The sequence below is a fragment of the Rattus rattus genome, chromosome 5, assembly GCF_011064425.1.
Source record: "Rattus rattus isolate New Zealand chromosome 5, Rrattus_CSIRO_v1, whole genome shotgun sequence".
Classification (NCBI taxonomy): domain Eukaryota; kingdom Metazoa; phylum Chordata; class Mammalia; order Rodentia; family Muridae; genus Rattus; species Rattus rattus.
This window is the reverse complement of record NC_046158.1, coordinates 136,193,629-136,205,959: the sequence shown is the minus strand read 5'-3', so window position 1 is coordinate 136,205,959 and position 12,331 is coordinate 136,193,629. Positions and strand designations below refer to the sequence as shown.

The following is a 12,331-nucleotide window of genomic DNA, read 5'->3' as shown; positions in this document are numbered from 1 at the left end:
TAGACAGAGGAGGCGTCTCCTCTCCATCCTTACACAGCCCTTGTACTGAGATTTGGGTGGAAGCTGCCTCCGTCCCATGCTGACTAAGTCCTACAGGCCAACTGTGAGCTTGGCCAGAATCTCCCAGGCAACAGTGATTCCAAATCAATGTCCCCTGATGCTGGGTTCTTCCCACAGGAGCCAGACTGTGCTGTCCCTGGGCGCAATGCGATCACTAGCATTTCTGGTGTCAAGGAGACAAAGGGAAAACCTTATTGGCAGTGTGTGTGTGTGTGTGTGTGTGTGTGTGTGTGTGTGTGTGTGTGTGTGTGTGTGATGTGTGTAAGGGGGACACCTCTTGAGAAAGTTGACTTGGGGTTTCCTACAAGGTGGTTCTGCACAGTAGATATGATGGATGTCAGCCTGACCACTCCCTACTTGGTCTTCTCAGTTTTACACTGAACTAAGTATCCATAACTTTGCCCCAGATGACCTCTTAACATCTCAGCCTTTATGAGACCCATAGCTTGAGACTTCGCTTCTTATTACTTTTTGGCGACCATGCCCTCAATGTGCCTTTGGGTTTGGATCTCTTCCATAGAGCTAGCAGATGGCATCTGCTGTGCCCTCAGGGAGCCCTGTGTCCTGCAGAAGCTTGGGCCGCTACCTGGCAAAGATACACCTCTACCTGTGACTGTGCCAACATCATCACTGAATTGGAAAAAGCTAGACAGGTAAGGGGGATATTTGGAACATAAAGGCAGAATAAGAAATAGACTCACGGGCTGGAGAGATGGCTCAGTGGTTGAGAGCACTGACTGCTCTTCCAGAGATCCTGAGTTCAAATCCCGGCAACCACACGGTGGCTCACAACCATCTGTAATGGGGTCTGCTGCCCTCTTCTGGTGCCGTTGTTCTCTTATACATAAAAATAAATAGTTAAAAAAAAAAAAAAAAAAGGGGTTGGGGATTTAGCTCAGTGGTAGAGCGCTTGCCTAGCAAGCGCAAGGCCCTGGGTTCAGTCCCCAGCTCCGAAAAAAAGAAAAAAGAAAAAAAAAAAAAAAAAAGAAAAGAAAAAGAAATAGACTCACAACCCATAATGGGTCTGCTACATTCAGGGACACTTCTAGAATCCAGCCCAACCTTGAGTAGTAGAGAGGACAAGGCAATGCCAAGGGAAAGGGAGGCCCGGAACTCAGGGAAGCCAGGGTAGAGTGGGTGGGTGAGCATGGTCCAGAATGTGGTCAAGATGGAGTAAGATCAGTTAAGAGATGAGGAGCCTGAGTTTGTCAGTGACGTGGTGCTGTTCAGGGTAGTGATCTGTGGCAAGCATAGGGGAAGTGACTCCTTTCCCTGCTTTTCCCCGTCCCCAGGAGCCTCCTGTTTTTGGACGCACCTGCCAGTGGGGAGGCCTCTCTTCTCAGTGAGGGCCTCCGGGAATCCCTCAGTTCCTACATCAGCCTGACTGAGGAGACCTCCTTGGACGATGCCTAGTCCTGAAGCTGGAAGCTAAAGGGAACCAAGGCAGTGGCACCTAGAACTCTAACTTGGCTGACCCTGACAAAGCTCCCCAGAGGCAAGGCTGTGAAAGCAGATGGTGGGGGTGGGGACACACATTCAGGGCCTCACCTGGACCTTCTGATAAGCCTGGATCTTCCAAGGCCTCATCCCTGCCTATAAGTTCTAGTTTGTGTGCAGCACAGTTCAAAGCAGGGCCAGGCCTGTACGGAAAGCAAGATACTTCCGAGGTCTGGTAAGTCACTTCCTGAGAGGAATGTCCAGTACAACAGCTAACCAGCCCTACTAAAATGGAGAGAGATCCTCACTACCATAGAGAGAAAAAATATTAGGGAAATCCACAAGTCTCATTCAGCATGCAAACACATTTGAGACAGTAGAATGGTCGGATTGCAAAAACAAGCAGAACCCTTGATGGCTTTAGCACAGCAGACCACCTAATTCCCACACCACAGGAAGACTGACAATCCAGACCTTCCCCTGATCGCCCAAGTCCTTTCAGCCAAGCTCAAGTGTTCATCCAAACTCGGCCAGGTCTTCCCTGTACACCAGTCCTGCCATCTGGTGGTCAAACACAAAATGACACCGTTTAAATCTCAATCTAGACCAGTCACCTAAGTGCTGGGTCAGGACATCAGGTGGTGGACCCTCTCCGAAATGCCAAAACCAAGGCAATAACCTTCACCAACTCCAGCCAAAAGAGAGAATCTGGCTGCTACTGCTGCTGTGGGAGGAGGGGGAAGAAGGAAGAAAGCAGGGGCCATGCTACACACTCCTCCTAGGGTCTGAGGGTATGGTCAGTAGGTAAGCAAGGCTTTAGTTTGCGAGGCATGCCAACACACTTTCAGTTAAAGATTTGTTTATTCAAGTATCTGAAAACATCCTACAATGGAACTTAGTAGATGGCTGCTTGTATTGTACCATGGACCACGCACATGGTGTTTTCAGAAGACTTGAGATGCAGTGATGGTTTAAAAACTGTACACCTGACGGAGAACCAAGGAAGACAATGTTTCATCCGGATCCAGAGGCGCATCAGATTCAACAGCGGCTCCACTTGGCAAACAGCTGTTACATGATGGTATCCAAGGACAGATTGTTGACAATGGACAAACTCAGAAATGCTTCCCCAAAGGCGGATGGTTCTTTAAAAAGTTTCACAACCCTTGCAGGAAAACACTGATGCCCAACACGCTGATTCTAAGTCCAGGAGACGTGGGTCTTCTCGGTTCCACACAGCAGGAGTGCCCCAATAAGCATGTATCTGTGCTGTAATAAAAGGGTCCTTTGGACTGGACAGAAGGGACGGGAGCAAATGCCATCAGTCATAGTGGATGGCCGTGTAAAAGATGATCCAAATGACCTATGGGAGACACAAGCAATATTCATGTCGTCACCGGATGGTTAATGCAGGCCCCTCCCCCACATGAAGATGGCAATACACAACTCTGAGGTCTTTAGGATGTTCGCAAATTCCAAACCATCCAAGAAAAGGTCTGTTCCATGGTCACTTACTTCCCATCTCTCTCCCTTCAAGTACTGACAACCATTAACCTACTTTCTGCCTCATGGCCTTGTGTTTTTTGGATATTTTACTAAGGGGAACCATGTAGCCTTTTATGTCTAGATTCTTCCATTTGGCATAATGTTTTCAAGGTTCACCTATACTGCAGGACCACAGACAATTATTTTACTGCATGGCTAGAAAACACTTTACACTTCAGATGACCGCCATCTGAGTGGTTTACTTCTCCCTATTATGAATAATGGATATGTTTCATATGCACATATCTACATTCTTGGCTTTTTCCTTTCTTTTGAGGATAAGGTCTCTATGTATAGCTCAGTCTGAACTCAAATTTGTAATTCACTTGCTGGGGTTACAATTGTGAACAGCCACACCCAGCTCCAAAAATATGTACCAAAACATTTCCCAGTTTCTAACATGTAGTTAACAGTGGGCCCTGGATTTGCACAACTGTACAGCACCCTAGACCACATCTTTTGGAGGATTCTGCTTGAGAGGCCACTGAAAAGAACAGTAGCCCAACCACATAGCACAGGTCAACTAGTGTTTTCTCTGAGTGACCTGACATCCCGTAAGATGAACAGGAACAGTTGTAAGACTACCAGCTGCACATACCATGAACAAGGCAAATGACGTCATAAACCCTTCTTTGGTGAGCTCCCATGTACCACCGTACTCTTCCTCGTCGATCTGTAGGTAGTTGCTGAAGTAGAGATACAGGACTCCTGCATTGATCAGGCAGAATCTGGAGTGAGGGGGAAAAACACCAAACACAGACTGAAAGCTCCGAGGCCACAGGTTCTTTCCCTCACCCCACCATGTTCAGTTTATTCTTTGTGTGCTGTCTCCCCACCCTGCCCAAGCAGGGGCTGACCCTCAGAAGTTCCAAGCTTAGGAAGACAGGCCCAGTCTGTCTACTTCATCACCATGAGAGTTAGGGTAAGTCTTTCCAGAGGGGCTGCAGCTCATGCATATAAAACAGGGGGACTCTGATAGTTATTAGGGCTGGAGGAGTGAAGGAAATAACACATAAAAATGTCTAGACCTTAAGTGGAGCTGCCTATCCAACTAAGCTGGAGATTTAAGGAAGGAACAACTAGTCTTAGCCAAAAGTGTGAAATAAAACATTTAAAGCAGGGGGCAGGGGTCTCAATGGCAGAACACTTGTCTAGCACACTCAACTTTGAGTTCCAATCCTAGCACTGCCCCAATTCTCCAATCTACCTTTTTTTTTGTTGTTGTTGAAATAGGGTCTCACTATGTAGCCTTGGCTGGCCTGGAAATCTATGTGTAGACCAAGCTGACCTCAAGCTCATAAGAGGTCTCTACCTCCCGAGTGCTGGGATTAAGAAGCACACCACTACACTCGCTCATTCTCCAGTTAAAACACACAGAATTTCTCTCCACCTCCTTGAAGAAGTCAATGGCTGTTAATGCCACCCTAAACAAGACCTAAACCAGTCATGAGTCTCAACGAAGCTCCAGCTGAAGGCTGGTCAGGGGACAGACAGTTAATTGCTTTTGGCCTAATAAAGCAAATAAAAACACCGTCTGCTCTCTGCATCAATTCCCAAGAGCGGGCCATTTATGAACTTCTACTGCTTGCTACTGACTCAGTGAAGAGGTAAACCGGATACCTTTGCCTCCAGGTTGTCATCTACTAGGGGCTAAGAACAGCAATGGGAATGGAGTCCATCCTGATGACTTATGACGCCCATTCCCACCCCCAGGGAAGCATCTGACCCAGGATGTATTGAGCTGATGCAGAAATTGAACACAATGAACAGAAAGGATGGGGTGGGGGGTGAGTGAGTGTGGGATGATGCAGGGACTGCTTCCAAGGAGTGAAACAGACTGGTGTAAGAAGTACACTGGTGTTTGGTGGAATCACTGGTGTCCTGTGGGCAGTGGCTGAGGTGAGGGTGGGGTGTACAGGCTTCACAGGTTTGGTTTGTGGCTAGGGGTAGAATGGGTTTCTCATGAGTAGAGGGAAGGACCAGGAGTGGGGAAGTCTGCTTTACATCTGCTACTCATGTCCATGTCTCAGGACTGGAGAGCAAATGTGTCTTGGGGGTAAGCATGTGGCTGAAGAGGTAAGAGACAAAGGCATTTTAAACCCAATGCCTGTGACTGCAACAGTTCTTGGATTTCAAAGAAACTAGGCTTTTGAGTATACTGTAGCCACACCCTCATCTTCTGCCAGAAATCTTGGCATCTGGCCACCGCCTATCCCCTAAAGGGCCTTTATTTTGGACAGGCTGGCTTACTGGTTCTAGCTGGAGACTGAGAGAGAAAAGCTTAGATAATAAGCTAGCTCTGGAAATGATCACCCTTGTCTGTAATCCAATACCTGGGAGACTGAGGCAAGAAAGACTGCTGAATTTCAAGGGCAGTCTCGGCTAGAATAAGACTGTCTTTAAAAACCAAAAGTGAAAAGGGGCTGGGGAGATGGCTCAGTGGTTAAGAGCATTGGCTGCTCTTTCAGAGGTCCTGAGTTCAATTCCCAGCAACCACATGGTGGCTCACAGCCATATATAACTAATTTCATGGGATCAGATGACCTTTTCTGATGTGCAGTTAAAACATCTAATACATAAAATAGACAACTCTCTGAAAGAAGCTGGTGATGGTGCTGCAGGCCTCTAATCCCAGAGGCATCTGGATTTCTGTGAGTTCCAGGGCATCGAAGGCCACACAGAGAAACCGTCATGAGGCTGGGATGGGTTTGGAATAGCCAAACCAGATTAGCCCACAGTGACAATAAGCTGATGTGGAGAAGTAAGTCAAAGTCAGTAAGTGGGTTGACAAGGAAAAAGCTGACACAGGCACTTCCTTTCAGAGGTAATACACGATGCAGACAGAGGCCACAGAAATAAAGGCATTAAATCTATGGTAAGTGAGGTTAGAGGCAGGGGTGAGAAAGCCCTAGAAGGGCCTCCTCCTGACTGTGTTTCAAGGACGAGTATCGCTCTATCTAAATAAGGAAGAGTCACACAGCATGTAAACCCAGTATCTGAGGGGTAAACAAATTAATAGTTCAAGGTCATTCTTGTATTGGGGAGGATGAGGAAGATTAAGTCCAAGGTCAGCCTGCACAATACAGTGAGCCCCTGTCCACTGCAGTAAACAACAAAAGGGTCAGTGAGAGGCTCATGGTTAAGGCCAAGCCTGCCAACCTGAGTTCAATTCACATGGTGGACAACACTGACTCCCAAGTTATCTTCTTACTTCTACATGGATGGGTGTCCCCTTCACACACACAAAATAAATCCATGTAGTATATACACAGAAATGAAACAGTTTAAAAGTTAAGCATTGGGGCTGGGATTTAGCTCAGTGGTAGAGCGCTTGCCTAGCAAGTGCAAGGCCCTGTTGGGTCCCCAGCTCCCAAAAAGAAAAAAAAAAAAAAAAAGTTAAGCATTAACTGAGCAGTGAACCTATGCTGAGCTGAGACCCAGGGGTGGGTCGTCAATGCAATACCTTAGTAGACAGAAGAGCTGTGAGCCAGTACAATTACAGAACAAATTACAGAGCAAATTACAGAACAGGAAGCATGACTTTACTGTAACTGACCCACAACAGAATGAAATAAAGCAAGACAGGAGCTGGACAGGGCAGCTAAACTAGAGAGGGAAATTCACTAGAAACGAGCCCCAGGAGGTCAACCCTAAAGCAAAGGAAACTTGGGGGGGTGGGGGGGGTAACAGAGAAATAACAAATCAGAGTTCTTGGCCTTTCCAAAGCAGAGGAGAGTGCCAACCCAGAGGAAGTCAGGGTTTGTCCTGGGTGAGAAACTGGCTATAGTGACAGTGTGGGACTGAATCCCAGAAACGGGCAACTCTGGCACAATGGCCCCACACACTGGCTGAGTCAGTACAAAGTGCATTCAGTTTCTTGTTCTCTCAGCCACATCTTACCACTTTTTGTAAATCTACTCACGTGACAATAGCAGTGGACTGACTCACGGCATGCCTGATGAACTGGTCTCCATTTAGCAAGTTACTCATTCATCCCATTTAATTCACCCGTCACTCACTCCTTGTGCCCATTTTGCTGATGAGGAAACTGATCTCAGGTAAGTCCAAGATTATATAGCTTCAAAGCAGTAGACCTAGACCTTAAGCACAGTTCTCTCTGAAGGTTTTAAGGGCTGTCTGCACACAGGAGAGGAGCAATGAACTACTCTGGTACTTGTCAGACCTTCCCAGACTGCATGTCTTCAGAGAAATCCTTTCAGAATCCCACGCCTTTAGTCCCAGCACTAGGGAGGCAGAAGCACATGGATCTCTGTGACTTCAAAATCAGCCAGGTCTACAAAGTGAGTTCCAGGCATCCAGAGTTACAGTTAAGTCACCATCTCAAAAGAGGAAACCATAACAAAATCTTACAAAAGGGCCTCAGTGAGCAAAGGTCCCTGCTGGTCCAAGCTCAACCTCACATGGTGAAAGGAGAGAACCAACACCTTAAGTTGTTCTGATTGCCATGAAAACTAATAAAAAACAATATTTCTAATGTCTTAAGGGATGTGGAGATACCTTAGTGGTTAAGAACAGTAGTTCTATAAACATGAGGATCTGAGTTCAAATCCCCACCACTCACATAAAGCCCAGTCTTGGCAACATGTTTGTTATTCCAGTTTCGGGGGCTGCAGACAAGCAGATCTCAGGAGCTCGCTGGCAAGCCAGCCTAACGGGACGGTGAGCTACCACTTCAGTGAGACCCTGTCTCAAGGCAACGTCGCACAGAGCAGCAAAGGAAGGCACCTGGCATCCTGTTCCGGCCTCTGTATGCACATACATTGCATACTCATGTGCATGTACCATGCAGCTAAGAAAAAAACAGTCTTGTAAGATCTGATGGTCCTCTGGCACTGTTCTCTGCCTTTTCATTTAGCTCAAGTGAGGTGATAACATTCTGTCCTTACACCTCATCCACAGAAGAAGAGCTGTATGAAACCTAGGCCCAATATCTTGTCACCCCTAACATGTCTTAGGCATCCAACATGAACCCTTAATGGATTCCTTATATAATGCCTGCTCAGTATAAAAAAATGTAGGACACCTTTTTGGTTAGGAGGCACAGAGTTGTAGGTCCCCCTTCCTCAGTGTTTGTGTGGTTTCAGTTATTCACCGCCAACCATGGACCAATGGGAAATCCCACAAACAAACATGTACCATGCATGCAGGCTGTGTGAAATCTGCTGCCCTGTTTCACGGCAGCATCCCTCCATTTACATTGTAGACTATCCTGCCTGTCAGTCAATGGTGACTTGGTTATCACAACCTATGACAGTGTCAGTGCTTGTGCTCAAACAACCCTGGCTCTACTTAGTAACAGCCTCAAAATAAAGCGATTCTAACAATCTGGATAGACTAGAAACGCCATTAAGTACTTCTACAGATATCGAACATTATCACTGGCCGAAGTAGTGTATGACAATTAGGTATTTTGAGACAGAGAGGAGAACCATGTAATTTTATTACACAGTTTACATTGTTATAGTTGGTTTTTCCATTTGTTTTCATTGTTTTAGAGACAAGGTTTCTCTGTGTAACAGCCCTGGCTGTCCTGGAACTGACTTTGTAGGCCAGGCTGTCCTGGAATTCAGAGATCTGCTTGCTTCTACCTCCCGAGTGGCTGGGATGGAAGGTATGTGCCACCTTGCCGGCTACAGTTGTTATTTTATTAGTTACCGCTGTTAATCTCTCACGATGCTTTATCTGTAATTTGTTAAAATGGTTTTCTGAGAGTCGTCCTTCATATCCTTGGCTGACTGGCCAGGAACTCACTATGCAGTCCAGCTGGTCTCAAACTCACGGCGAGCCTCCTGTCTCATGCCCGTAAGTACAGAGATTACAGGCATGCACCATCATGTCTAAAGCTTCACTTACAATTTAAACTTTCTTGGAGATATACAATTGGTTGTGGGTACCCACTGAGGGTCTTGGAATAGATCGTCAACAAGAGGGACTACTATATATATTTTTTGGATTACTACTGTCCAAAAATTATCCAACTCTATTTCTGAAACTCACTTCTCCCTCTCTAAAGAACTAATAAGAGAGTGGAGAGATGGCTCAGTGGTTAAGAGCACTGACTGCTCTTCCAGAGGTCCTGAGTTCAATTCCCAGAACCTACATGGCAGCTCACAAATGTCTAAGTCCAAGATCTGACCCCATCACACAACACATGCAGGCAGAACACCAATGCACATTTAAAGAAGAAGAAGAAGAAGAAAAAAAAAAAAACAACCTAGAAAGAGACACCATCAGCCCTCAACCAACCAGCATGGCTTTCCATGGGGAGGGGTGAGACAGTAGGAGAGTACGCACTTTTATTCCTTTTGTGAAAAGAGAAAAGATAAGACTCCTTCCTCACTTCTGTAAGCGCTTTCTCACATTTCTTTTTTTTTTTTTTTTTTTTTTCAGAGCTGGGGACCGAACTCAGGGCCTTGCGCTCGCTAGGCAAGCGCTCTACCACTGAGCTAAATCCCCAACCCGCTTTCTCACATTTCAAGTTTAGGATTTTCCTATTCCTCTAAATGCAGTTTCACCAGCACAGACGTGCTTTCACTAACTGGCTAACCTGAACCATGAGCAGGTGTCACGAATGTTGTCACTGGCCAGGAGTAAAGTAAAATGTGCAAGGCCAAGCCTCCATTTTTAAAATATAGGGACCTAAAAAAATAACTCCTGCCAAAGCCCAGAACTGTTTATCAAGCAAAATACAAAGCATAAAAAAATGGTCAACTACAAAGCTGCTCTACTTCCCAAACTTCCACAAAGGCCACAGTTGTTGGCAATAAGTAATGTAACACTTGCGAGAAGGCACGTAGACCCAGGAATAAACAGATGGGCCCAGTCTTTAGGACAGTAGCCTGACATGAGATGCTCCCAGGCCAAGGAACTAAGGAACACTGCACCAGCCCAGGAGTGCTACACCGACTTCTTTACTTTAGTAATCAGATGCACACAGTGAAGTCATAAAAGGAAAACAGAGCCTTGACCTGAAAAGAAACCAAGAGCCAACCAGGCACGTTAATGCATGCCTGTAAACATCAAAAGCGCTTGGGAAAAAAGGCAAGAGGATTGGGAGATCAAGGGGCAACCTGTTCCCTACATAAGACCCTGTTCCTTTAAAAAAAATTTTTTTTAAAATACAAAACAGAAATGAGGCTCCTGAGCATAGTTGCTTGCTCATAACCCCAGCATGTACTAGGCTTAGAACTACTGTATCTAAGCTCCAGAGTGAGCTCGTCTCAGACAGACAAAACCACTAGACTGTGATACCCAAGACTTACCCTGCTATTCCCAAGAAGCCTCGCAAGGGCAAAATGCCCCAAATGACACCCAAAACCACAGCGATGATCTGTCGGAACCAGTAGATCACATCTAAAAATTCATCCTATAGAAAAGACACAATGTATGCATTATCTGGAATGGCTACCACAGGACAGCTATAGTGGAAAAGCAAACACTTACTAAATATTTCCTACCATCTCATGTAGCCTTGGCTGGCCTGGAGTCAGCTGTGTAAACTAGGCCTTAGCTCTGGAGTACTGAATTAAAGTTGTGTACCACTACGTCTAGGTTGGCATGTGGTTCTTTTTTCCCCCAAATTTATTACTCTGTTATGTATGTTTTACCTTAATGTATGCATGTGCACTGTGTATGCGCCTTCTGTCTGTCCATGGATACTAGAGGAGACCACTGGATCCCTTAGAACTGGAGTTACAGACCGTTGTAATTCCCCATATGGGTGCTGGGATTGGAGCCCACTCTAAACTGCTGAGGCCTCTCTAGTCCCCATATGTGGTTCTTTTGTGTTTGTTTGTTTTGTTCTCGAGACAGGGTTTCTCTGTGTGGCTCTGGCTGTCTTGGAACTCGTTATGTAGACCAGGCTGGCCTGCAACTCAGAGATCCCCCAGTTCTGCCTCCCAGTGCTCAGATTAAAAGTGTGCACCGCCGCCACCTTGCTCCATATGTGGTTCTTCTGTCATTTCTTCTACTAAAGTGTTATGGGAAATGATATATTTAGACATTAAGTGATTAATTCCAGAGCCTGTACTCTACTAAGAAACTACATGAACGAAACAGTTTTAAAGTGACTGTGGGCACTGTGCTCCTGGCCACAGATAACCCTTCCCTGACCAGCTAAGTTCTAGACAGTCTCCAAGGAGAAAAACTATTAACATCAATACCCACCCTTCCTGTACAGTGACTTTTGAGAAAGTCACAGAGGAAGCAAAGTACGGAGTTGGAGAAGTGCTTTAGGCCTTTGCCAACTCATCTAAGTTTCACCCAACAAAAAGCATTCAGGTTTGTGAACTGCCCTGGACTCCAGACACCAGTCCTTGGACCGGGGAAGATAAAAAAATGACACAGCAGATCACTACAGGTTTTGCAAGAGCTGGGCAGGGCTGGGGGCAGGCCAAGGGCACCTTCAGGAAGTACTCCCCCTTCCATGGCGGAACTGAAGGAAGGAAAGCCCAATTTCAGCAGCCCAAACAACGGAAGGAGCCCAAATATAGCATTCTTTTCAAACCATCTAGAATCAGGCTGCATGGTGACGGTCTTGAAGACCACAGAATGGAGCAAAGTCCACGCTCAGATCCAGCGAGTGCATCTTGAAGTCCCCAACCTCTTCTTACCCATGTCTAGCGACTTTCTTACTAACTCACACCCTCCTAAGGTGGTCTTAGACCGGCTCTCGAATCTTAAAACTCGTAGGGCATGTCGTCTTCTTCATCTAATCCAGCAAGGGCAGAACCACCCCTCCCAATGGCACTTCGGGGATTCCTCACCCGGCACGTGCGCGGTCTTCAGAAGCGCTAACTACTCCAGATCCTGCTGAGCAAACGGCGAAGGATGGCAGGAGCTCCGCTCGCTCCACTACGCGCTGGCACCCCCGCCACCCCGCTCCCTGTTCCCACGGCCGCGCCCGGGGCGAGAGAAACCCGACCCCATCCTCCCTCGCCCGGCCTTCCGCACCTTGTCGTCCCAGGCCGCGTCGCTCCGCAGCACCTTGCTCCACACGGACACCTTGAGGGCCCCGTTGGCTAACTGCGGCTGAGGCGGCTCCTCTTTCCGCCGCCCGCCGCTCATCCTCCCGTCGCGCCGCCCGAGCCGGGCGTGGGGCGCGCGGGCCGAGCCAAAGGGAGTCGGGGTCTGGGATGGCGGGTCTCGGCGCGCGGGGCGGCAGCGACAGTCTAGGCTGTGAGATACCGTGGCACGCCGAGGTTCCGCTCGCTCTGCCAAGCTGCCGGCTCGCTAACTCCACGGAGCAGGCGCCGCGAAGGGAGGGGCG

The 12,331-nt window shown here is 47.3% G+C and overlaps 2 protein-coding genes across 4 annotated transcripts in view; one reads left to right on the top strand and one right to left on the bottom strand.

Annotated features, from left to right (window-relative positions):
* The window catches only part of Sla2 (Src like adaptor 2), a 19,959-nt gene extending 16,674 nt beyond the window's left edge, over positions 1-3,285 (top strand). For 2 of the 3 annotated variants that reach the window (XM_032904611.1, XM_032904610.1), the window contains one exon: positions 581-751. In XM_032904611.1, coding sequence (XP_032760502.1) covers positions 581-717 — 137 coding nt within the window. In that variant the 3' untranslated portion in view covers positions 718-751. Of the gene's footprint in view, positions 1-580; positions 752-1,352 lie in introns of those variants that run through there. The other variant, XM_032904612.1, reaches the window with a different exon arrangement.
* LOC116902212 (uncharacterized protein RAB5IF homolog) lies at positions 2,340-12,331 on the bottom strand. Its single transcript, XM_032904613.1, has 4 exons — positions 12,016-12,331; positions 10,326-10,429; positions 3,641-3,770; positions 2,340-2,860 (listed from the first exon to the last, which is right to left on the bottom strand). Exons 1-4 carry the CDS (start codon positions 12,127-12,129, stop codon positions 2,819-2,821), a joined length of 390 nt encoding a protein of 129 aa, XP_032760504.1. The 5' UTR covers positions 12,130-12,331; the 3' UTR covers positions 2,340-2,818.

Coding starts and splice junctions, on each gene's coding strand:
- LOC116902212 (XM_032904613.1), bottom strand. CDS start 12,129: ATGAGCGGCGGGCGGCGGAAAGAGGAGCCGCCTCAGCCGCAGTTAGCC. Junction 10,430..12,015: donor ACGCGGCCTGGGACGACAAG/GTGCGGAAGGCC, acceptor TCTTTTCTATAG/GATGAATTTTTAGATGTGAT. Junction 3,771..10,325: donor GGCTTCTTGGGAATAGCAGG/GTAAGTCTTGGG, acceptor CCCTCACTCCAG/ATTCTGCCTGATCAATGCAG.